This window comes from Bombus pyrosoma, linkage group LG4 (assembly GCF_014825855.1).
Source record: "Bombus pyrosoma isolate SC7728 linkage group LG4, ASM1482585v1, whole genome shotgun sequence".
NCBI classification, from domain to species: domain Eukaryota; kingdom Metazoa; phylum Arthropoda; class Insecta; order Hymenoptera; family Apidae; genus Bombus; species Bombus pyrosoma.
This window is the reverse complement of record NC_057773.1, coordinates 3,748,423-3,773,752: the sequence shown is the minus strand read 5'-3', so window position 1 is coordinate 3,773,752 and position 25,330 is coordinate 3,748,423. Positions and strand designations below refer to the sequence as shown.

The 25,330-nt window shown below is 37.0% G+C and overlaps 1 protein-coding gene across 1 annotated transcript; it reads left to right on the top strand.

Moving 5' to 3' along the window:
- LOC122566433 (zinc finger MIZ domain-containing protein 1) lies at positions 1 to 25,280 on the top strand. Its single transcript, XM_043723642.1, has 10 exons — positions 1 to 1,408; positions 20,130 to 20,412; positions 20,570 to 20,893; positions 21,219 to 21,858; positions 21,952 to 22,298; positions 22,386 to 22,571; positions 22,650 to 22,792; positions 22,883 to 23,375; positions 23,461 to 23,694; positions 23,780 to 25,280. The coding sequence occupies exons 2-10, from the start codon at positions 20,323 to 20,325 to the stop codon at positions 23,915 to 23,917; spliced, it is 2,595 nt and encodes an 864-aa protein (XP_043579577.1). The 5' UTR covers positions 1 to 1,408; positions 20,130 to 20,322; the 3' UTR covers positions 23,918 to 25,280.
- Positions 25,281 to 25,330: the final 50 nt, after the last annotated feature.

Below are 25,330 nucleotides of genomic sequence, written 5' to 3'. Positions count from 1 at the left end.
TAGATGGCGTTCGTGTGCGCCTGCGCCTGTGTACGTGCGCGCGTGTAACTACTCCCACCGCATCATCCACGCTCTACCACTACCGTTAGTATCCTCATCGTAGTCATTCCAATACCAACCAACAACAGTACCACCACTCTCACATTATCCTGTGTCTGCCGCTTTTGCTACTCTCTACCATCAACATCAGTTACCAACGCACACGAAGATACGTCCGCGTTTGTGTGATACAAGATCGTACGCGAATCGACGGACAGGGACACACACCGTGGATATACAGAGAGTGTATACACACAGCACGGATCCAATAGAGAGCGCGCATAAAGAGGGAGAGGGACATACTGTACCGTCAGAGCGAAAGGGACGAACCGAAGAGAGCAAGCAAGACAGATATTGGCCCCAACAGCCTCTCACTAGACAGTATTACTTTCAACCGTTTAGCGGGGCCAATGCTACCCGGCGCGGAGTAGTCAGTCAGCCGAGCAGTCAGAGTCAGCCGTCCGCGAATACCGAGAGGACGCTCTCTCTTCGTTCACGAGTATCGTCGTTGACGGTCATCCACGCGACGATTTCTCAAATGTTTTATCATCATCGTCATTGTCCTCGAAGCTTCTGCTGCTGCTGCTTCTGTCACCGCCGTCGTGATCAATGTCCTCGTCAATTCTATTAACAGTTCGTCGTCGTGTTATACCATCGTCAGTAAATCTGTGACAGACTGTGAGCCGCACGCGAGTAATACGCACAACCGGTGGATATATATATAAAGTTTACGGAAGTGTGTGAGAGAAAAAAAGGAGAAGACGTGAACGAAAGAAATAAAAGAAACTTTATAACGACGAAAGAAGAAAAGAAGTATAAGGAAGAAGAATGAAAGTACATAGTTTTTGTATGCCGCAGATAGTTTGATATTCGTTTTCGACAATTACGATACGATTACATTATTAAACATAAACGTGATTGAAAACGACTCAAAGAGACAAAGTTGTTTGATAAAGTTGTTGCCGTTGGAGTCGCAAGGACACAACACCGGTGTCGGCCACGAGCAGTGGAGTTTTACCCTCTCTCACGACACATCCGAGTCGCACGCGCGTGCAACACTCTCTGGTGGGTTCCGCACGTCCAGCCTGAGTCGCGCGGACCGCGTTCTCGCTTGTTTTGTCGTTGTTATGACGAGGTGATGAATAGACGAAAGCGTTGCAGTGCCGAGCAGCGTGGTGACCGTGCTCGTCGTCGTGACGGACGATGACGATAAACGTAGACAGTTTTCGTGGACGCAGAGAAGTGTGCTCATTGGTGTGATCTAGTGTTTTATTCCTTGTAATATTCCATTTGCCACGAGAAAGAATTGGATTATACCGTGAACAAGGTGTATCGACCGAGGATAATGCGCCTCTGTGTCATCCTTTAGGTAAGTGGAAGTGCATTGTTTCATTAATACACGGGTATACGGCATTCTCGCAAGTGGTCGTTGGATTCTCAAGATAACTTCGAAATCGCAGTGACACGATCCTTTTGAAATTATGAATGAAATATTTCAATATAATTATTTTGTGAAAAATTAAATTTTATCCCTCGTTCAACGAAAAGTGTGCAACCGTTCGTGTAACGACCATACAAAGTTGATCGTGTTAATGAAAAGTCCCTCAAGTTATTTATTATTCTTCGTTCAATGTTTTCTTCATTAATGAAGGTTGATGTTCATTGAATAAGACAGTTCATAAAATTGAATCTTAAATAAAAAATCGACAATAGTTCGCGATCTCTTAACTCGTCACTTGCTCGTTATTACATTGCAGTAGTAGATATTCTAACTGGCAAGGCGCTTTCACAACGGGTGATTGTTCTAAAGATGTGTCATTCTGTCTTACTCGTTTCTCGAGCCGATCCCGGTTAACCGCTGGGGAAAGAGTAAGAAAACGTCGAGAAAGAGAGAGAGAGCGAGAGATAGAAAGGTCTGGCATAGACGGGAGACACGAAAAGAGGCAGAAAGTCACGTCCACTATAATCTTTGATTGCCTAGAGGGTTGTAACGTATTATACTCAACGTATTAACACCTTTATGTGTAGCAAAACTATACACACCGTGAAATGATGTGCTACCGAATCGGCTTATAAACCGTTAGTGAACACATTTGAATATTTTACAACGAATGTGATTACATATTCTTATAAGAATAGAATCCGTTATACGTTACGTTTTCTAGAAGGAAATAAAAGATGTTTTAGAATATTTCAAGAAAATAGCTCTAACTGAATTTCTTTCGTTTAGTATGTGTACATATACCTATTATTGAATTATGTATTCTCAATTGGTTCGTGCGTTTTTATCGATAAGTAACGAGTTATTGAGAGAATCTACGACCACGGCAGCAACAGCAGCAATGCGTATAATCCAGAATACGATCTTAATAATTCATTACCGAGAAAAGCTCAAATCTGTTTCACCGTTACGTTTCTGATATCGATGTACATCCGTGAATATTCTCGTTTCTGTTCAAATTATGAAATGCATTATCATGAACGAGACAATGTCAACGAAAAATAAAAATATATATTATCAGTTGATCGCGTGATTCGCAAAAAAATGAACGATTTAAAGTCGAGTAAACGGACACGGCTCAGTTTCGATTGTACACTATCTCGCTTGCGGTGACGATAATCGGTGGTATGACATTGTCACTGACGTTGTTATCAATCAACATAAAGGAAAAAGAAGTAAAATATAAAAATATCAATAAAAACGGAGAGATAGAAAATTGTATAGGAAGAGAGATTGTTAAAATTTGATCGGATTTTTATAATTAAATTAGATTTTTATAATTGAATGGAACGATATGCCTCATTTCGTACTTCGTATAGTACCGTGTGTAATAGATGCGGTCTTTGGCGTGCGCCGAGATAATCTTGGCAATATTAAACGCGCAATAGGCTCCGCTATGCCCGGGCTATCTAATCATTTATCGTCAACAGTCATACGCCAAGTCACTGTACTATCAACGATAGTTTGCCGAAACTATACTTTCATGTATATCGCGCAGAGAACGCCGCTCGCCAGCAAATATAATCGACAAAGGCATACAACAGTTCTCCGCCCGATAACCAGTCACTTCAACGGATCTAAAAACTATGTCAGGATCCCTTGACATTTATGTGCTTCGTAGCTGCAGCCTTGTGGCGCCCCGCTTTACTGCCAGCTTTATTAGTTCATTTTTCGACGTTTTTTTCAAATAACTTCAATTTTTCTTTTTTCTTCCGTCTGCTAGTTCTAAATTAACGTTTTATGCTAATGAGTCAGAGTAGCAATTTAGATCAACGTATTATTGGTCACATTACTATATGAATATTACTATCGTTACTGACCGTTATGGCGACAGCACATCATTGTGACGAACAAGACGAACAAGACTAAATTTCATATTATTTAATAGTACTTTCATATGACTACAATTATTTGTATTATTAAAAATGAAGTGTAGGATTTTATAAAAAAGCACTTTATTGAAAAATAAGGATGCGGGTGTACAAATATTTCTTGTAGCCACAGTACTCTATCTTATTTATTAAAAATCTACTACCTTTTTTTCAACTTTACAAACTACTACATGTATATACATCGTTGAACGCATTACATCGATACTTCGCATTGCTTCGCGTACACCTTTAATCCAGTGTCCAGCGCTACTTCTACGAACGTTGAGCTTTCACCTAACGCCATAGTGACAGAACCACTGTTACGAGCGCACACAACCAAGAGAGGGGGGTACTTATCGAATGTGCTCCGTGCACGAATACGCGTACGTGCATCGAACACACGCGATCTTTGTCCATATGCAGAGGCGCGGTTGTTTGCTATTCTCTTTCTCTATTATTCTTTCTCTTACATTACAACGTCTCCGCGGCGTGAGCACAAGAAGTCGGTTTCGTTAAAAGCCTTCTAATCTCGATACAGGCCCCGTTGCGGTGGCACAATATCAGAAATAGGTTTGTTAAAATAAGCGTACACTCGATGGCGCATACCGTGCTTCCCAGGGACGTATTACCGCGGGGGGAATCACCCGGCGGATCACTGGTGGGGATGCAGTAGGGAGAGCCATGCTCTGTGCTGCACACACTTTGCCCTTATCCACAAATAAATGAGGTCGACTCGCCGATTCATACCTCGCGCGTGAGTCTACGGATTCTTCGACCGGAGAGTGCCATTTCCTTTTTTCCTCTCCTCTCGTATCTTATTATCTTTGTCTTCCTTTTCCATTATCATTGAATTTTTCTATGTAATAATCACGTTTGGATAACATAGAAAAATGTTTTAGACAAAGAGTTGCCGTAGTTCATAGATATATATGCACGGCTGTTAAAATTTCATAGAAAATTTCTCATGACAAAGTCGTTGCTGTCGTATTGAGCCTATGGTATATTACAGCCGTTTCGACAAAGGGGGTCGCTGCTATTTACCAAATTGGCAAATATCAGCGACTCAGGAATATATCGTCATCTTTGATTGCGCACTCTTCTTGTGGAGCGAGGGTACTTATTTGTCAAGGACGACTGACAGACGCCTCGGAACTGACGAGGAATTATGTCAGAGGAGCAGCACATTATAAATTCACCTTGACGCGTTGGCACGTAGAAAATTGTGGACATATCGTAATTTTCAATCCTTCGGTAGCCTGTTTCATGAGAACCGCCGCGTCGCTCTTTAATATTCCATTTTCTCAACGAGTATCCGTAAACCGTAAAAAAAAAAAAAAGAAAAAGAGTAAAATTCGAATATCGTTGCTACATGACATAATTTATTTCGATATAAATTTCGAAATTGAAGCGGTCGGGTTCTCTCGACTCGCCTCGCGAACAGTCGGAATCACTCGGAAAGTCGAAATTACCAACGGCAGGCAAGAAAAACTTTCGTCGAAAAAAGAAAAGGAACGTAAGCGATCATCCTATCCTTCGAAGACGGTCGCGTACGTACCGCTTGCGCAAACGATTGGTTTACACGCGACGGAATCCGCTCGGTTGGATTATGAAACGTTTGTTTTGCCGGCGCGAAGCGGCCGTTCGTGACGCTTGCTCTCGGTCCGACGACAATGGAGCAGCCTTCGAACATTATGTCCCCGCACGCGCGCTCAAGGTGAAGCGTAATTAAATTTTCATAATTGTTCGTTGCATAATGAGCTCTCGGGACGTGTGGTGGCTTTTGACGCGTATGACGCGCGAATCAAAAAGCCACGATGCGGCAAACGAATTCAAATCGACCGCGCTACGCCACGTACTGATCACGGTCGACATAAAATCTTCCCGGAATCCGTTATCGCTGTCGCAGACCCGCTTTTATCCGAACGATTACGCGTTGCTATGAGAGTCGATATTAGGTTTCAAACAATCGAAGAATAATATTTCGTTCGATGTTTCTTTTCTTTCGGCCGATCCATTTGAAATTTGGGTTCGTTATTTTTAAAGAAGTTATTATGTTATTTCTTAAGAACTGTTTGATTTTATAGTAGTATATACATTTGAGTGACATATTATATACGATATATTATATGACACATAATCAGAGTTTTTCGTACATTTCATGGGGAGGGTTATTTAGAAAATAGTGATTAAAATGATAAAAATTGGCGACTAATTATAACAAATCAGCTCGATAGTAGTATATGCTTCGTTTCCTTTAGCTATCGGTTGTACTTACATTGCGTGCAGAAGCGCGATTGAGTGCGCATGCGCGTACAATACGTTGAAAGCGCCAGTCGCCTAATTTTGTTCCGTATACTTATGTCAAACGGCAAGCAAGAACGTCGATATTCTCAACTGTGTATAGACAAAGCTCTAACGCGCGCGCTTTGGTCACGTCAACGAAAGGAAATTATCGTTTGGCGATTGTACCGTTGCTTAGTCGATATTAAACATTAAAGATGAATTCCAAGCAACTTATAGAAACGTCATACATAATCAATATTACGTATACTTATTGAACAATTGATAGGAGGTGTAATTACTTGATAGAAAGTTTTCAATGTTAATTCTACTTATTATTATTTCTTATTGACATATTTTATATAATCTAAAAATTTATAGTATTGCTCATAGATATTTTAATTATATGCTATTAAGCTTCTTTTAATTAAGGTGATATAAACAGGAAAATTATTTTATAGAATGAAAATTAAAAGATTTCGATAAATATTAATAAAAAAGCAACAAAATACAAGCAGTTCGATGGCACAAAAGAGATATGTTAATTATTTAGAATTAGTGGCACGCAGCAGATTAGCAAGATCGCATCCTATCTTATCCACGAAAGCAGTAAACTATCAGTTGTAATTTAAGTTGCACACGTTAATCCTTTGTTCCTGTGAGTCGGGATATAAAAGATTGAAAGACACTCGTCGCGAGAAATATAATTCACAACCTGTTCCTTCATGGTCCGGTGATAACCATAAAAACATTATCGAATTTCCTCTGAAAAGATTAATTGTCACCATCGTGACAATAACGCGTTTCGTGATTTATTACAATGTTTAAAAGCGTGTTAAGCGCGTTAAAGAGGGGGAAAGTAATTGTGTCAGCGCAGTGACGAAAAGTCCATATCGGACAGAAAGATCGGTTAATAAAATAACTGCAATTGCAAACGGGGTGCGTTGATTGGCCGGAAACGATTGCACGTGGCAAGGCCGCGACTCACCTTATCCAGGAAGACACACTGATATCAGTTGTCATAACTTCAGTTGTTTATTTTTTTCTAGTTATTACTTATCATAGGTGACTCGCGCGTCAATCGACGCGTGACTCGCAGTTTGAAATATGTATATGAATAATTAAATACATATCACATAATAACAAAAATATATCATTACATTTAGAAAAATAGTAGGGTATAAATAAAATATGTGAATGGTTAATTAATCTTAACTTAAAAATAAATAACTTTTTAACTTAATTATTTTTTATATATAATTTTAAAATGTGAAAAGAGGTTAGAAAATAGAAAATGTTTATATATATCCTACTATTGCGTAAGATTTCAACAAATTTAAATACCAAATAAGGAGATAGGATGATTAGATTGGAAATATTCATTGAGTTTCAGAATTCTTTGTTGGTTAACTTGGTGATGGGGCTGGTATCTTTATTTAACGCGTCGTATTAATCACTTTCCTTGTACGTCGCGGGGTATATTTCGAAGGTTTTATCTGGAAGAAAAGTTTAAGAAAGTAGAAGACTTTGTAATCCCGAATAATTAATGTAAAGAGCAGGTGGGAATGTAGTATCTTTCGTGATATATATTTAAGCGTCCGTTTCCGCGCACGTGCGAACACACGCGTGATTATTTGAAATTAACGAGCGTCTCACTGTAAATGGAGTACGTGTCGTGCACGTAAGATCGTATCAAATGATGCCATCGTTGCTTTAAATACATTAGTCTTAACTTTGATGTCTTTGTTTGGCAATAAAGAGCTTTTAAAAAAAGAAGTAATACTCGGACAACATTCAACTGCAGAAGAATTTCACTGTTAACTTAATTCACTCGGAATAGGGATCTTGTTTCTTGCTAATGTATTAATAGAAATGTATCTTGATTTAGAGCTCCTACAAAGGGAATTATGTATCACGACCCATATGGCTTTACAAGGCATGACTGAGATGTTCCTTGAGCGTGTTCCCGTGAAAAATATTTCCTAGACGATCTCCGTCATCAATGCATTCCAGTTTAACCCTGACATACATCAAGATACTAGGCACCGGTATAAACTATATTAAAGTTTTCCACGAGAATTGCGTTCATTCGTTTTGCCTCAGTCGACGTTAAGCGACCGATGTTATTTTGGTGCTTCGAGTTAACTTATAGGCACGTGTTATATTCTCTCCACTTCCTTATTTCCAAGCCCCTATATATACATGCATATACATATATCTATATGCGTGTCAAACTATAAACGGACTCTAAAGAAAGTATGTCTTTCAACTTCGTACATACATTACAGTTCGAAACAATTGTCTCGATTTCTCCGGTAATAAGGTGATTTCCAACGAGCCTTTCTAATTTCTAGTAAATTTCTTCCTCGTTCGAGCCCTTGCGTTCGTTCGTTCGTTTAAACAGCACAGATGAATCGCTTTCTTGCCCTTCGATTATTCTCCACTGTCTATTATAAAAAATATTTCTATAATTTATATAATAAATTTACGTAACGTTTGTGCAACAAACTATGATCTAATTTGTGGTTTTCAATTTTCTTACTTTCAATTCTCCGACCTAGCTTCGACCATATTAAAGATTTCTACTAGAAATCTACTTTTGAATAAAACTTTACTATCCGTGATCTAATCGAAATATGTGAAACTTACAGTTCTTTGCATCTAAAAAAGAAAAGGAAAAGAACATAAACGTTACACTACAATTCGAGATACGTTAACGCCATTCGATGATCGAACCAATTAATACAATCTTAAGTCTGTTTTCACACGAAACTACTATCCTTTCATTACTCCTAAAAGTATGGTACGAAAGCCCCGTTGTTCTCGTACGTGGGAGAGAGAGCTAACAGCGAATTGTTGTCGTCCGGCGTTCCCTTTATCTCATCGTACAGGATACATTGCTGTAACACGCTGCACCGGATCGAGTGATATTTATGTAACGGTCAAAGGGGTTAAGTGTTCTGGGAAAGTTTCCAGAGCAACGATTGGCCGGCGGCTTCCGTGATTTCGTCATCCGCCAATCAACGCCCCGAAACAACTTTCTCCGAATCCTGACAGGACAGGGGCCTTCCTGCGCGTGGCCACGCGCGCGCCCGTGCTCGCGCCTCTATTTGCAGAAATGCATCCTCCAGGAGAGGATTTATTGCACGTCAAAAAGCGGCCTGACGTAAGGCGTGTAACAATTCGCCGATACAAAGGCCGATTTCAACATAGAAAGCATCACGCGAAGGAATCGCGCGCGCGTAATACCGTAAATGGAGAGTCGCGCTCGGTATGTAAAGGTTGGCAGCACTTTTAGGGAGTTCCATTTGAAATATCGTACGCGGGACGATTCACTTTTCTTTTCATCAAATTCTTAACTTTCGCGTCACGTTTGGATCGAGACAGATAGTAGACAGAAAGATTAACAGGAAATATAATTGTAGAAATTTAAATTACTGTAAATTTTAATTAATAGATAATTAGATTGATTTGCGAGAAAATATATAAATAGATTTGGCGGAGCAGCGGTTCAATACATATAAGTTCCGGTTAACAACGAATGGGATGAATGGAACAGTCTGACCTTCCACCACGGAGGGTTAATACAATCAATTTGAAAACCATTTTAATTGAGTAATTTGATGTACAGTCGAAGGGGAGACGATTTTTGACGGATTCAATTAGTCGAGATGCGCTTCAGAGTGTCACCGCTTTTTATCAGGGGCTTAAGTCGCACTTTATGTTGATACGAGTACATACATATATTTTATTTACATAATTCAAAAGAATGTTTCGTTTCAGTTGGAATCGATGTACATATACTAGGGAGAACAAAAGATGAATATTTGAAGCTGCGGATATTACGCCACCACTGAATCACTGATAAATTACTTCCGTCATATTTCGAGATATTCGGAAGCACGCGTGATGTAACTTATAGAGATGTAGTTGCCCTCGTAAGGTTAAAATTTAATGAATAGCTTTTATTAAAGCGGAGATAATACGTTTTCGACGAAAACTTATCTATCCTTTCCCAGATCTTTATTTTGAAAAAAATTTCGCTCATTATAACGAATAGGAATATCTTTAGTAATAAAAAATTTGAGGATGTTCAAGTAATAAATTTTTTTATCTCGTATTATTTTGAAAAATCGATATCTGAAACGAATAGAAATTTAATAAATTCGGTTCAGTATATGTATATTAATAATGTAAAGTATTCCTTCCGCGTTTCAGTTAACACAAAAATAAAGCATGGAAACGCGTTTTCTTGACGCTACGGACACGTTCAAAAATTGTTAACGTGTCAGAGCTTTCGTAATCATTCAACGAATTGCAATATCCAGGAATCCTCCCCACCCCTCCAATAACAGTCCGATAAAGAATTCGTTGGTTTCTTTTACAAGTACTGTCACGTTTTAATCGATACGGTCACCTATCTTAAAATATACTCAACATATGTTCAAAATCTTACTAATTTTTTATTTTAAAAAATATTGACTTTCATACTGAGAACTTACAATAAAAAAATTAAAAAAAAGTACATTCTTTTTAAAAAAAGCAAAAGTAAACAGTATAAGGAAGGAAAAATATTTAAAAAAAGAATTAGGGCTGAAAAATGTTGCTCTAACGTTCTGCGGTGAAGTTTAAACGTAACGTGGTATCCCTCATGGAACTGTAACGTGACACCAATAGCTGAGGTTTGTTACAAAACTCTTTTGCGACGCTTCCCATTTATGCACTGTCACATATATTATAGATCGTAATTATTAAATCGTCATAGTATTGTTCCAGAATTGAACTGTGATCCTTACATAATGACAATACGAGGCATATCATCCAGTTGCATAATCTGTTTTGTTCTTACGTTATACCCGTCGTGAATATTTTAACTAGGATTTGTTTTACTACGGGCGTTTTGCAGAAATACGAAGACCTTGAAAATTTCGCAAACATCTCACATTAACAAAAAAGTAAAGGATCCTCATAAAACATTATTTTTCTAAGAAAAAGAAATTGAATTAAAATTGTATGTCTTATAATGTGTTTTTTAATGCTTTAAGAATTCACTGAATTTTAAGGAATGTATCGTAGTGGAACACCTATTTAATTTTCTTACATAAATATCTATAATACTTATTGTCTATAAAAATATATATTGGGAACTATTTTTCAAGAGATTGAAGGATAATTTGTGAGTAAAATTCTCAACAAATGAAAATGAAAGACAAATACGCGTATTTAGTCAACGAGTATAGTACATATATTTAACCAGCCTGATTTTTTACTTGGGCGAGAGCTAATGGTGCATTCGTGGAATGCACGCTCAATAATTTCGCAGAGTAAAAGCAAGATTTCTCTTCTGCTTGCGTTTGCTCTTATTATCGGCCGCCATTGTAAACGCGTTGGCGAACAGTTCTTTGTGTCTTTGTATGTGCACGACTTTCCCGTGTTCGCATCAAACGGAAGTCCTCTGCGGTTGAATCTTACAGTTTTCGGCTTCTTTGTAACTGACGGCAGATGTTATTTCCGTTTATGCACGCATATATAGGTTCCTTGCATTGCGCACGTGTTTCCAATGATTTCGAACGTGTCGGAAGCAATCAAGGAAAAATGGCGGAAGAGAAAAAGAATCCTTGACCCTCTTCGAATGAATTACGAGCCAGTTTGAGCTATATGGAGCGTTATTATCAACTTTTCGATCGGGATCGGGAGCCATAAGTATATTATGCCAACCCTGCTGGTTATCCCTTCATGACCAGAGTTATGGTCAATATTCTGTATCATAAGTGACAAACGTATCTTATAATTCAATCGTATTTTCATAAAAAAAACATTGTTAATATATTTGTGCTGGATTTTACATTACGACTGATAATGCGTGACGTAGGAAAGATTAGAAAAAATTATAAAATATTAAATATTTGATATAAAACAGGGAATAATTAATAATTATTACAAGAACATATAGTAACATTGATATTTTATTAGAAAAAAAATTAAAATTTGTCTATGATAGTTTCTTAAATAGTGTATGAATATTTAGCTCCTATGTTTTTTATATTTCGTTAACTAATATAGTTCGCTTAGGTTTTAATTTGTATACTTAATTATGATAATATAGGAAAATGAATGGTACAAAATTAGATTATAGAGTGAAAAGTTATAACCCTTGATATCATTAGAAACTTCGATCGTAAATGCCAATGGGCATCGATCCGAAAATTTCACGCATACTAATCGATCGATTGTGTCATTTCTTCGCTCGAACGAATATTTCCGTTCACATTTATCGAAAGAAACGCGGCGATTAAAGATCAGAACGGCGATGCACCAGCAGGATACGTGATGGAAACGATAAATTAATCATAGGGTGGCGAGGTGCACAGCGGCTGTCGTCAAATGAATAGCACGCGCAGTGAACTGTGCGCACGTGCTCGCCTCAAGTTGCAAATCGACGTTGCTGCGAAAACTTTGCCGATGGAGAGAAACCTCGTCAAGCTCTCTCTAAGACGTTTAAAACGTCTTCTGTCGTTCGACCTTTTCCCGAGGCACTGTGAAAAATCTATTCCATCGAAATGCCACGAGCATTTGTTGCGAATGACAGAATCTTCTCATAGACAGCCTAGCAGATGAGAAATCCTCTCTCGGCTGGTCGATGAGCCCGGTGAAGAACTACGTGCCGTAGGCACGTTTACTGCAAGCTGATATTGTTATTTCACAAATCATTTTAGCTATCGTTGCTGCTGCATATGCGATTCTCATTAAACTCTTGTAATTTGTTCGAAATTCTCAGAAATACGCGAAAGACGTAACTTTTTTTATATTTCATCTTCTTTTTTATGCGTCTGAAGTTCCAGCATTGCATCGATAAGTCGTCACGCAATCCTAAGAATTTTTTGAAGTTTTCTTCCCCATTGCATAATTAGTGATGTAATGTGTTCGTTTCCATCTTTTCTTATTTTCTCTTTAATTACTACAAACAAAAAAAAAAAAAAGAAAATAAAAATCAATACGATAATGAGATCGAAATATCATGATAGCCAGCGAGAACAAAAAGAATACGCAAAAGTTTCGAAAAAAGAGACGTTGCGACGCGGAGGTGTTATTATTTCTCCTGTAGATACGATTCGAATTGCATAATTAGTATTTGCACGATAAACATACCGGAATGGAGGACAAAGACGTTTAGAGTGTAAGTATTTTACGAAGTATGCTAAGTGAAGGAGCTAAGTGAACGAAGTATGATTTCGCTGTAGAAAACTGGTCTCGATATTCGTAATTCATTTTGTATATCGAATAATTCTAAACATAAAGAAGCATACATCTTTCATTTTGTCTCTAATTACATTCAAACATATAATGCATCATTTGCATGTCACTAACGTTTCACTTTTTTCCATTATGAGCTTCTTGCACGTCGTGACTAATTTCAGTCGATATTGTTGTACGACAGAAGATAACAACATTTACGATAGTAACGCGAGTTTTCATTAGGTGATGAATACGTGTCAAATCTGATATGAAATTTAGTTTCCTTCTCGCAACCTCGATTTTTCTGTAATTTACCATCTGCGATGCTTTCTATTCTACGCTGCATGATTCTTACTAAAATTATTCATAAATCAATTCAATTATTATAATTCCATTTTCTACAATTCTTCTAACCTATACTATGGTATAACCTTCAACAACAAAGACTCGTAAATATCAGGATGACTTTTACGAGCGTAATCAGAATAATTTCTGTCTCTATCCGGCGAACAAAAGACGCGAGGATTTCCGCGAAAATGCTTTTGTCTCCGCGATTCACACCGAAAATAACGATACGCGATGCAACGGACGAGATCAAAGCCCTCTGTGCGTCCCTCCTTTCTGTCCTCCCTCGTCTCGACCCACTGTCACCATACGAGACTTCTCTCCACATAGGAGAAAGAGAGAGAAAAAAAAGAAGGAATTCCTCCCACGATTCTCTGAGCGAGTCGACCTCGGACACACGCTCTTGTTTACGTGTCGCAGGCTTGGCGCGGCGGTCTGAACGCTCTCGAGACTCTCTCGAATCCTTGTTCCCATCCTCCTTCTCTCTACTTGTGTCCTGATTTTAGTGAAGTGTTGCGATCGGCATCCGGCGTATTCGTTTTTTGTCCTCCTTACTCCCGCGCACGCGCGTTCGCTAGTCTCTTTGTCATTCGCCTTAAAGGTGCGTTTAGACTGGTTCAACGGGCGCGATACGTGATCTGATAGGCTAGTTCTATGCGCTCTTGCCGGGCGAAACTTTCTTTCTGTACATGAAACTTTCATTCGATACATGCTGGTGATATCGATGATGATTAATCGCGATTGCTCGTTTAACATTTCGTTTGATAGGGATTTTGATGCTTTAAGAGTTTGAAAGAATGTTATTGGAATTACATTTTAAAGAGAATTTTTAATGATTTATATTGTACAGCAGATCCCAAATATAAAATGTGAAAGTGTAGAATAAAAATTTGTATCGTCCATTGCAAAATTTTGTTGAAGTGGTTGATATCATGAAAATTAAACTTTTTATTTTCATTCAAATTACGTCATATTGAAGTTATGTTATTCTAAAGTCACTTCGTGAAATTAAAAAAATAATTAATTAATGTAGAGGAATTAATGTAGAAAAAATGCAATTTCTTGTTTTCAGCTTATAATGGCATAGATCAACAAGCTCAAAGAAGATGTAATTTTTTTGACGTTGTCCTTTTAAGTCATGCATCTATCTAAGTTCTTTTTTCATTTTCTTATAAATTTCTTGGGGAACCATTAAGTTTTAAATTCGTCCATTTACCAGTTATTTTAGACACATCAACGTATAATTATAAATAAAGATCGTCGTGAACGATAACGATGATCGAAACTGGATTTATTAAGGCGAGATTCATATACGAGTTCACGGGTGTACCAAGTGAGGAGAACGTGGCTATTATATGTTGACACGCGACGACCGTGAGAGGCCCATTTTATCTCGTACAAGGATTCCTCGCTCGATATTATTCGCCTCCACCTCGATACGCATCGCCAATATTAGTCGCCTCCTCGGTTTCTGTAAATGGGGAAACAGCCTTTAGGCCAGTCCCCATGAATATGCGAACGATTTCGAAATAATGGTTAGTTATTTTACACTGGAACGATATAGTATAAAAAATTATTTAAAAAGATAAGATGATTTCTATAAGATATTAAATTGGTATCTTGAATAAGAATTTATACATAATTAATATCATATTTAAAATTATAATATTATGGAAAATTTTGAGAAGGATACTTTGGATTTGATATTCAATGATATTGATTTGTCTTGGTCTAAATTGAAAGATAATTAAATTTTTGTAGAATGAAACACTATTTCATCCTTAGTTTCAAGAATAATAATATTACTTTTTAATCACCTTTACCCTTTTCGTATTATATAGATATTCTTTTAGAGACTGATTCTGTATCTCTAAAAGCGGCATTGACCCACTTATAATATTTTTTAAAAATTACATTGTATTAAGGACTCTGTACCTCTTATTACTAAATTTTTATATTTCCAAGGACCTTAGAAGAACACAGTTATATATCTTTTTTCTTTTTGTAAAATACCATAAGTTATAGTACAAACATATTTAGTAAAACAATTCGAAAAGACATTTTTTCTCTCTCTCTCTCTCCCTCTCTCTCTGTTCAAAAGATATGGATAAAGGTATCTAAATAAAATATTTTCCTGGCGAAAATTTTGAATTAATTAATAATCTCGAATAAACATTTCGAAGTACGTTAATAAACGGTGGTTTAATACGCTTCGTATTCGGTTTCCCGCTAGGCGTTGCACTCGCACCCGTCTGGACTTCTCGTTTTCGCCATGTTACATCCTCTTTTAAACACGCCATCTAACGAATCACGGACGCTCTGTCGGTTCTTTCTTCCTTTCTTTCTCTCACGCCAGTCGCGCAAGCTGTATATAGGGGCTTTTGTTGCATGCCGAGTGGGCTCTAGTTGACGAAATATTGACATCCGAGAATAGAAACCCGTTGCAGGCTTTACAGAGGGGCCCACCCCGCCCCGATTGCCGTTCAACTGGGAAGACAGAAGGGGCAAAGGAATATACGGTCAGGATAAGGGAGAACAGAGAGCGTCGAAGGGAAAAGGCATCCGTTCGATGGGTTTCCCTCTCTTTCGCCCTCTGTCTTTTTCTTGCGCACCCTTTTACCGTCTCTCCCTCTCATTCTTTCTCCCTCATTTTTTTCTCGGAGTTGCATTCAGTACAAATTTAAAGGGGGTGGGACTTGGATGACGTCAACCTTCAAAATGCTCCCTGTACGTGCTATATCTGGACGTAAGTACGTTACGGGTACATGTACATACAGGGTGTCTTGGAAATCTAATACAACACAATAACGTACGGTGAACAAAGAAAAAGATTCAGGGACTAGTATTACTCACGATCGTAATGCGTTAATGGTATTGCCTGTTTATCATTACGCACGAAAATGTGTTCCTTAAGGAATTCACTCTTGGCTGTTGTACCGATGTAGATTCTGCGACAGTGTTAATTATAATCGACTACATGCGCGCTATGTATTTACACTAGTATATTGAACTACGTTCAACAGAATTTTGCAACTTGTGGAAAGATTTGGACCGTAACTCCTAGAATAATATGGGAATGTTTAGCTTAGAAATGAAACATATGTTATAGTCATGACATTCTTAATTTACGTATGTTATTTGTTATTAATGTATTATGCGGTAAAACAAGGAATCTGACAGTTCTGACAATTGTTTTCCACGATACGTGAAGACGTAAAAAAATTGAAAAGGAAGTTCAGTTTTTAGTAATGTTTTTGATAGAGTAGAACACTTATCATAACAATATATTAGAACGATAATATTCTGACGACTCGATACAACTGTTTCATGTAATAGCAATCTTTTTGTTTTGACAGTGTCCTTCAATAAGTTCTGTTTTCTTCCTTTTTTCTTTTTTTTATGAACAATGAACACCCCATATACTAACACATATGTATAATGCATGTATACACATAAACGATACTATAGGTTCCTCTACTGGCGGCGTATTGAATTCGACCGAGAGGCTATTATTCGAAATTTGTTTTTGTTCGATGTGCCATAATCGCGTCTGGAGGACACTGTACACGGGGAGAACACTCTTTTTCGTTTTAGTTGGCGAGAGGAGGCGCCCCTCTTCCGTTGACTTTGAAAACCACTAGGGTTAAGTGAGCGCGAAAAAAATTATTTAGCAAATGATTAACGAGATATTTATAACGCCTTTTTTTATTCTAGTTCTTTTAACAGTCGAGGACGTTCCTTTCGTTTACCGATTATAATGCTTTTATTCGATGCGACAATGAAAATAACATTCGTAATAATACTCTGTCGTGTTAAACAATGATGTAACCTTCTTAAGTTGCCTTTAAATTTATATATCTGAAAATATAAAGATTTAGAACAGTAAAATATTTTTAGCATATTTATGAGTTTTAAATAATCTTTAACAGACTTTCAATAAATATTGTTATAGGAAGGTAAAATTATATGGTAGAAAATGGTAGACATTATTTCTATAACTTTCAATTAGTAATTTATCATCGCTCTATATGCTAAAATGTAAAATCGTTATCTTATAACTCAGAGTAGAAGCAAATGTCTATAAATTGGTATCTTATCAAATCGACCGATTGCTCACTCTATAAGTGACTCTATCAAAGTTAAATTCAAGGTTAGCAATATATAAACGTATAATTTGCGCTACCAAAACACTGATTTTAACCAAGATATAAAAAATCTTTTATTGTTTGTACAGAAGTAAAACTTTGTACTTGCAATATTGCATTATTTTCATAGTAATAGTAATAACAATAAAATATTACACGTTTTAAACATTTATTAATAATTATTAAAAATCATACATTTATTAAAAAACTAGTTTAATAATAATCAAAAATTGATGTATACAATTTTCAATATTATTATTTATTTATTTATTATGAATTTCGAGTATTCGAAGCGTACCTCAATGTGTTTCTTCATTTTTTATACTTTATTCTATATTGAATTACGAATGCTCGAAGCGTACCTTATTTCATGAAAAAAAGCTGCGCAGATGGCGCCACCTGGATCGATGAACGCGCGAAAGTAATCTATCCGTTTAAATTCGTATTCGATCGAAAATGTTTGAACTCTTTAAGCGATAAAATTAAAGGGCATGGATGTCTGTGCTTTTGCGCAGAAATTACCAGTCGTTTTATAGAATTTCCACGAGCATGCGCAAGAATCTGGATGTGCACGTGGTAATGCGATATCGCAAAAGATACGCTACGATACACACGGTGCACTCTTTCATGTGGCTCCACGAGTTTCGAACATCATGCAGAACAATGGTCATCATATACCCTTGTTCATGACTTCTTTTACATCTCTAAGTAGTTTTCCCTCATGTATCGTCGCTGTTTCAAGTTAAATTTCTTTACAATGGCACGATCTACTAAAGAGCCGCATTTCCTCGCCTGTGTAGCGCAACTTGAACGCCACATAGGCGTTTTATTTAGAATCTCTACTATCCTTCTAATAAACATCGATTACTCGTAGACAATAGTACCGTAGTTCTTTAGAATTGAATACTTACTTCAGTTATCATGAAGAAATAATACATTAAAAAGCAAAAATACAAAGAATAACGATTAAAAATATTCAGCATGAGTACGAGTTCTATGATTGAACACGAACAATTCATCAAATATATCTGCATTAGTAATATGATATGTTATCAAACAGTAGCAATGATAAATATGACCGTGATATACAATATTTCATGGAAATGAATTGAATAGATTTGTTGATCCTGAGCGATATTTCCGTTTACAGAGAAGATTCGCGATACCTACCAACGAGATTTTTTTTCATCTTGGTATCGCACAAGTCGAAAATGATCGTGCAAAGCGCGTTGGTTCCCGGGACACGATTGCACCGGCAAGCGGTGTTTGTAGCAGAACGGTATTATAAGCGCAGAGAGCAGCAGTGTGTGAATAGTGAGCACGTGCATTTCCCACAGAAAACCAATAGGGGCCTTGGCCAGCTGGGAATATGAACGGTGCGCACAGGGTTCAGTCTTTCGATCTTTTGGGGTATGCACGTCTCAAAACGAGGATAGAAACGAGAACGAAGGCTACTCGAAAGAACGAACAATGTTCGGGGCTTGTATCGATAGAAGGGACACGACAAAGCGTCCAACTTCCTTTCCTATATCTTATATGTAATTCTGTAAGATGAGAAAAGGCATGGGAGCGCTGCTAGCAGGTAAATCGATTTTTAGAAGAGAAGTAGAAGACGTTAGAAAAATTCAAGAAGACTTCAGCTTCGTTCTTATCATTTTTTCTCTCTTCATAAGTTTGTTTTCGTCTTCCGTTTTTTAAGTAGAAAATAATAACAGATTGAACATTTTAAAGAAATTGTTTAAAGCAATGTTACGGAACTAGTGTGCTTGGTTATTCGTTCTTTGTATTTTTTCCTTTTCCTCCTTTTTACAGTTGTGATAAGAGTTTTACGTGCTGGTTTAAGCAAGCCGAGATAACTCTATCTGAAAGACTGTAATGCACCCAATAACGAATGCATTTTTTCATATTTCCATTTTGCGATTGTTGAAAACGCTTTAGAGGCTTTTGGAATTCTGTAAATCTTAAGATTAAAAACATTTTAAGATTAACGATTGCGATGATTATTGATCTATAAAGTACAGTAAAAATTATCGATAATGGCGTGGCCCGAATAGTAACCACGCGATGCGCGATTTAAGTTGTCGACCTTCTTAAATAATTCAACGATCATGAATAACTCACATATATTATTGCTGCATCGCGGAAAATAGAAAACGTTACAATACAATCGATTGCTCGTACAGAATAGTTGGAACATGAATCTGACCTACAAAGAGATATCTGTATTGCACCCGTATCGACCATTTACTCTTCAACCAAATTTATTTAACTAATATCACACATCTGTAGTTAATATCTTACCTTATGAATCCTTAGTCTTTTGAGAACAAATATGACAAATTTTAAGTAACCACTATATTTTTCAATACATTTATTTAATACATGTATGTATTTTAACGAAGAAAACTACAATAATACTCGTTTAAATATTAATAGGGATTTTGCCTAATTTCAAATTAGCCTCATAAGATCAGTGTCTCGATCTCAATGTAATCTGAAATTAATGGCGAAAACAGTAAACAGATATAACAAGAGTAAACGAGAAATATTGTCTTTATCTTTTCACTTTTCCTTGTCAACGGACGGCTACCAGTTCCGCGAGAATTACGATTTATTTGACCTTTTATTTGGAATTTAAGCATTACTGTACATATATGGAACTCATCGAATATAATTTCCATTAGAAGTAATATTTTTTCTTATCTTTTGCAGTACCATCCCGGTTTTCGTTGAAACGCCTATATCACGCGACACAAGTTTGTCGTTTTCGTTGGAACTAGCTTCAAGAAAACTATCAACAACGGCGGCGATCGGCGTTGGGGTGCAGCCCGTGTTATCATCCGGCTATCATAACACGGTGCCACCCCAGAACGGGGGTGGTGGTTCGACATTTAGTGCCGCGGCGATGGTGGCAGCTGCCACCGCTACGGCCACCGCCACTGCTAGCGTGGTGGCCATGCAGGACCGCCAAGACATCCCCTCTCAATTTAATCAGGTACCGTTTTTTCCCCTTTTATATTTGCTCTTCTGAAACTACGTGACCGACTCTTATCTTCAGTTATCTTCTTTAGTCTCTTTTGTTATCTTCACATAAAAATTAGCTTATTTTAAAATAGAAATTGTTTAAGTAACGTATTATATGTTGATTACAGATGCAGAGCCAACATGGAATACCCCATCAAACTTACAACGCAGGGTACGCCCAAAGAGGACCAATGGCCGGAATGGGGCCAGTCGGGATGAGCAACTTTAATAGCATGGGCACGATGAGCCCAATGCACTCTATGAATTCCATGAATTCGATGAACAGTATGAATGGCATGAACTCGATGAATCCTATGTCGATGGGTGGTATGAACGGTATGAATGGTATAAACGGAATGACCCCCATGAGCTCCATGAGTAACATGGGTAATATGGGCATGAACAATATGATGGGACCTAACAACATGCAAATGAACAAAATGAGCATGCAAGTACGTGAAGTATCGAATTCATTTTATGATTCAAACACTTAAAGCGAAAATGAGCTAAACTACACACTCTTTTGGATATAAATTTGTAAGCTGTATTAATTAAGAGGGGAAGAATTCATTTTATTTCTATTGCGTATTCACATCTGTTGTAGACAGAAAATTACTGAGTTTGTTGAGTATTGGAGTTAGTCCACTTTTGCTCTCAATATCTTAATTCTCCTTTTATTATCACAGATTTATGGTAGAATGCTATTATTCAGCAAATAGTAGAGTATGTATTTTTTAACGTTCTTGACTTATGACTTATATTACCATATATTTTCAGGCTCAACCTCACCAAGGCTATCCAAGGAGATTAGCGCCTTATCCAAACCCCGCGATGCATATGGCGCAAAAGAGGCAACAGGGCCCGTACGCGGGTCCTAACCCGGCTGCGATGCAACCAGCCTTCAGCGGCATGTCGTCGTCACAATATCCGACCAATTACCCTAGTGCAGCGAGGCCGAATTTTCAACCTCAATACCAACCTATGCAGAGTATGAATCCGTCGGCTGCTGGCTTTGGGCCTAACTCTATGATACGGAGTAATAATATGAGGCAAACTGCGCCTTCATACAACACCGCTAATCAGGCTACTAGTAACCAATATTACGGTAGTAACGGTATACCGGTTAGTATGGGACCTACGACGGTTGGGAATCAGTTCGTTGGTCATCAACCAAACTCAGGATACGCCGGTAGCGCGTCTTCGTATGGTGCAACTGGTGCTGCAACCAGTCAATATCAACAAGATGTTGCATCAATGAGAACGACAGGCGCGGGGAATTTAAATTACCAACACAGTCCTATTCCCGGTAATCCGACTCCGCCGTTGACACCAGCCACCAGTATGCCTCCTTACATCAGTCCGAATCCGGATATTAAGCCTAATTTCAACGAAATGAAGTCACCGGTTAATATTCAGAGTATGTTGAATTCATGATTTGACCATATATTTAAAATTAATATATTAAAATAGGATTGAGCATCAATAACTAATATTTTCCCGTTTTGTACAGAGGATGATGAGTTAAGATTAACATTCCCCGTGAGGGATGGCATTATTCTTCCACCCTTCCGCTTAGAACATAATCTGGCTGTAAGCAATCATGTTTTCCAACTGAAATCCACGGTACATCAAACGTTGATGTGGCGATCTGATCTGGAACTGCAACTCAAATGTTTCCACCATGAGGATAGGCAAATGAACACGAATTGGCCAGCGAGCGTGCAAGTTTCTGTAAACGCTACGCCGTTAGTTATTGATCGTGGTGAGAATAAAACATCTCATAAGCCTTTATACCTGAAAGATGTTTGTCAACCTGGAAGAAACACGATACAAATTACTGTATCGGCATGTTGTTGTGTAAGTTTGTTTTATCGTTATATGCTCACAGTCTTAAAATTTAATTTTTACATACGGTAAAATGAATTTCTTTCTTTTTATTTGCAGTCTCATTTGTTCGTGCTTCAATTAGTTCACCGACCAAGCGTAAGAAGCGTACTTCATGGCTTGTTACGTAAAAGGCTACTAACGGCGGAGCATTGTATTACTAAAATTAAACGGAATTTCAATAATACTATTTCAAATAACGGTATACAGTCGGAGAAAGATGTCGTAGAACAAACAGCACTTAAGGTAGATATTTAACATCATATTTAACATATTACATTTATGTTTTTTATTACATTTATCATGCAAATTATTTTATTATAGGTATCCTTAAAATGTCCTATTACTTTTAAACGTATTACACTGCCAGCTAGAGGACACGACTGTAAACACATTCAATGCTTCGATTTGGAGTCATACCTACAGCTAAATTGTGAACGAGGAGCTTGGCGATGTCCTGTATGCTCGTAAGTAATTTTTTAACAATTTTCTCTTCGATTATAAAACTAAACGCATTTCGTTCAAGTTTCACATAATTTTATTTCTATTATATATAGAAAACCTGCACAATTAGAAGGTTTAGAAGTTGATCAATATATGTGGGGCATTTTGAACACTCTGAACACTGCAGAAGTGGAAGAAGTTACGATAGATTCGATGGCGAATTGGAAACCAGCAAAGAATTTAACTGCTGGTATTAAATCTGAAGAAGAAAACGACTGTAAGAGAATGACAAAGGCAATGTCACCTGGAAGTATGAACATGCCTACTATGAATAATTGGGATATGAATCAAGCAATGAGTCCGTACATACCACCTGATATGAGTAGCATCGTAAGCGGCTCTATGATGAATAATACACCAACAACGTATGGAAATAATAACATCAATCATCGGAATTCGTCGGGAGGATCATTCGATATTAATTCCGGAGCGAACACGAATACCAATAATGATTATACTAATGGAACTGGGCCTCTTTCGCACTTAAACGAATCGGTGAACTCTTTAGATCCTCTTAATGCTATGGAAAAATCGCTTAACGATCAAGTATGTTCTAAGCTCAGAATTATTCTATAACTATATATAATCTTTCATAGATCATTTGTTAAATATTTTTTTCTTATTTTTACAGATGCCCCACACACCTCATACGCCTCATACTCCTCATACACCACACACACCAGGTGGTGGAAACAGTGGTCCACCAAGTGTTCCTCCTGCATCCCAAGAATCCACTGGGAACATCAACACATCTGGTAATACAAATACAAACATAACCAACGATACTGCGGATATACCATCAGATTTAAATTTTGACCCAGCTGCGGTAATAGATGGCGAGGGTACAGGTCAAGAAGCATTGAATGTAAGTAATAATCTACATTTTCTTAATACTTAAAGTATTTTTATATGTTTGTGTGATATTTATTTTTTATTATGTTATGTTGTAGCTCTTGCCAGATAATGTTGTGGATCCAATGGAATTACTTTCATATCTAGATCCACCAGATCTGAATACCCCTCCCAGCAGCGGCGCTAGCAGTGGTAACCCCTCATCAAGTGATGATATATTAGCACTTTTTGAATAAAGATAACGGGCATCTCGTAAGAGAAATAATCAAATTGCGACCCTGACGTTACGAAAGGAAACTATATCGGCAGGTTTGCATCCTACTACAAATATATTTCTAATCGAATGAAGATACTTGTAGTGAGCAATTTCAAAAACGTATTGGGGTCACTGTTGGGTGCTCTCACCTAATTCAATGGTACAAAAAATCTTAGCTCTAATTATAATATTCCTATCAACAAAGTTAGGGCATATTATTAGATTTAAAAACGATGACTTTTAAATAATAGGCGAAACAAAGCACCACGTTATAGTGCTTGTTTGTAAAGATGTTATTGCATGGATTATGTTTAGTCCTTTGATATTGGAAATATATATTTCCAATAGTAATGCGTTCTATAACATTGTGCCGGGCATATGTTCCAGAACTAATCATCGCAAATATACCACAATTATATTAATTGTGTTCAAAGAACAATGGTAATCCAATTTTTTAATATCGAATATAGAATAATGTTTTGCACAAAGGGTTTTACATATAGATTAATATTATGGAAAAATGTTCATCTGATACAATAAATGTGCAATACGATCAACATGTTTACATATGTACATTTTATACTCATTACCATTTATCTACTTTTTTCATTCCAAAATAAGTTCTTATAGAGACAATATTCGGGAAATCAACCACAGGATATACAATTGATTAATATTATGTTTGGTACAATAAATTGATAACCTCTTATTAATAGATTTTAAAAAATCGTATAGCACATTTATACAATTTTATATTGAAAACGTGGACTTCTGAGGTTAATGTGTACATAACATTGGAATATGATTTTAGAAACCTTATATTAATATGTCACTGAAAATTAAACTAATATTAATAAATTTATGATTTTGGAATATTTGCTTGACAAAATGTGCTGTGCTATTTCAAAGACTTCACTTTGAAGCTTTCCCTGCAATACAATCTTTACCTCAGAACCGGTCTACTCGCATTCAAGGCTATGATAGACCTACACACAGATCACAACAGAATTACGATTGTACAGTTACTTTTGTAAATAAGTTTTAATCGAAAAAAATAGGTAAGATATTCATCTGTTGTGAATTACCCTGCTTATTGATGGATATAGCGCATATAGTGTTCCTTTCCTTTAGATTAGATGATTAGTGACAACAGATGAAACAGAATCGAGGGCATATCGGGCTTCACACTGGGAATTATATTTGGTATGGTGTATCTCTTGAGCTTTTGAAAGAAATACGTAATTCAGAAATATTTAAGTTATACCGGATGAAATATATTACTTCGCTTTTTCAGCAAATAATTTTTATTTAAAAATCTATACATTGATATTTAATTTATTGATGAAATGTTATTTACATTGTTACTTTGATAAATATTATATATATAGATTTA

Excerpts from the sequence above, each read along its gene's own strand:
- LOC122566433 (XM_043723642.1), top strand. The coding sequence starts at position 20,323 with ATGGTGGCAGCTGCCACCGCTACGGCCACCGCCACTGCTAGCGTGGTG. Across the intron at positions 22,793-22,882 it reads TGGCGATGTCCTGTATGCTC|AAAACCTGCACAATTAGAAG; the intron begins GTAAGTAATTTT and ends TATTATATATAG. Across the intron at positions 23,376-23,460 it reads AAAAATCGCTTAACGATCAA|ATGCCCCACACACCTCATAC; the intron begins GTATGTTCTAAG and ends TTATTTTTACAG.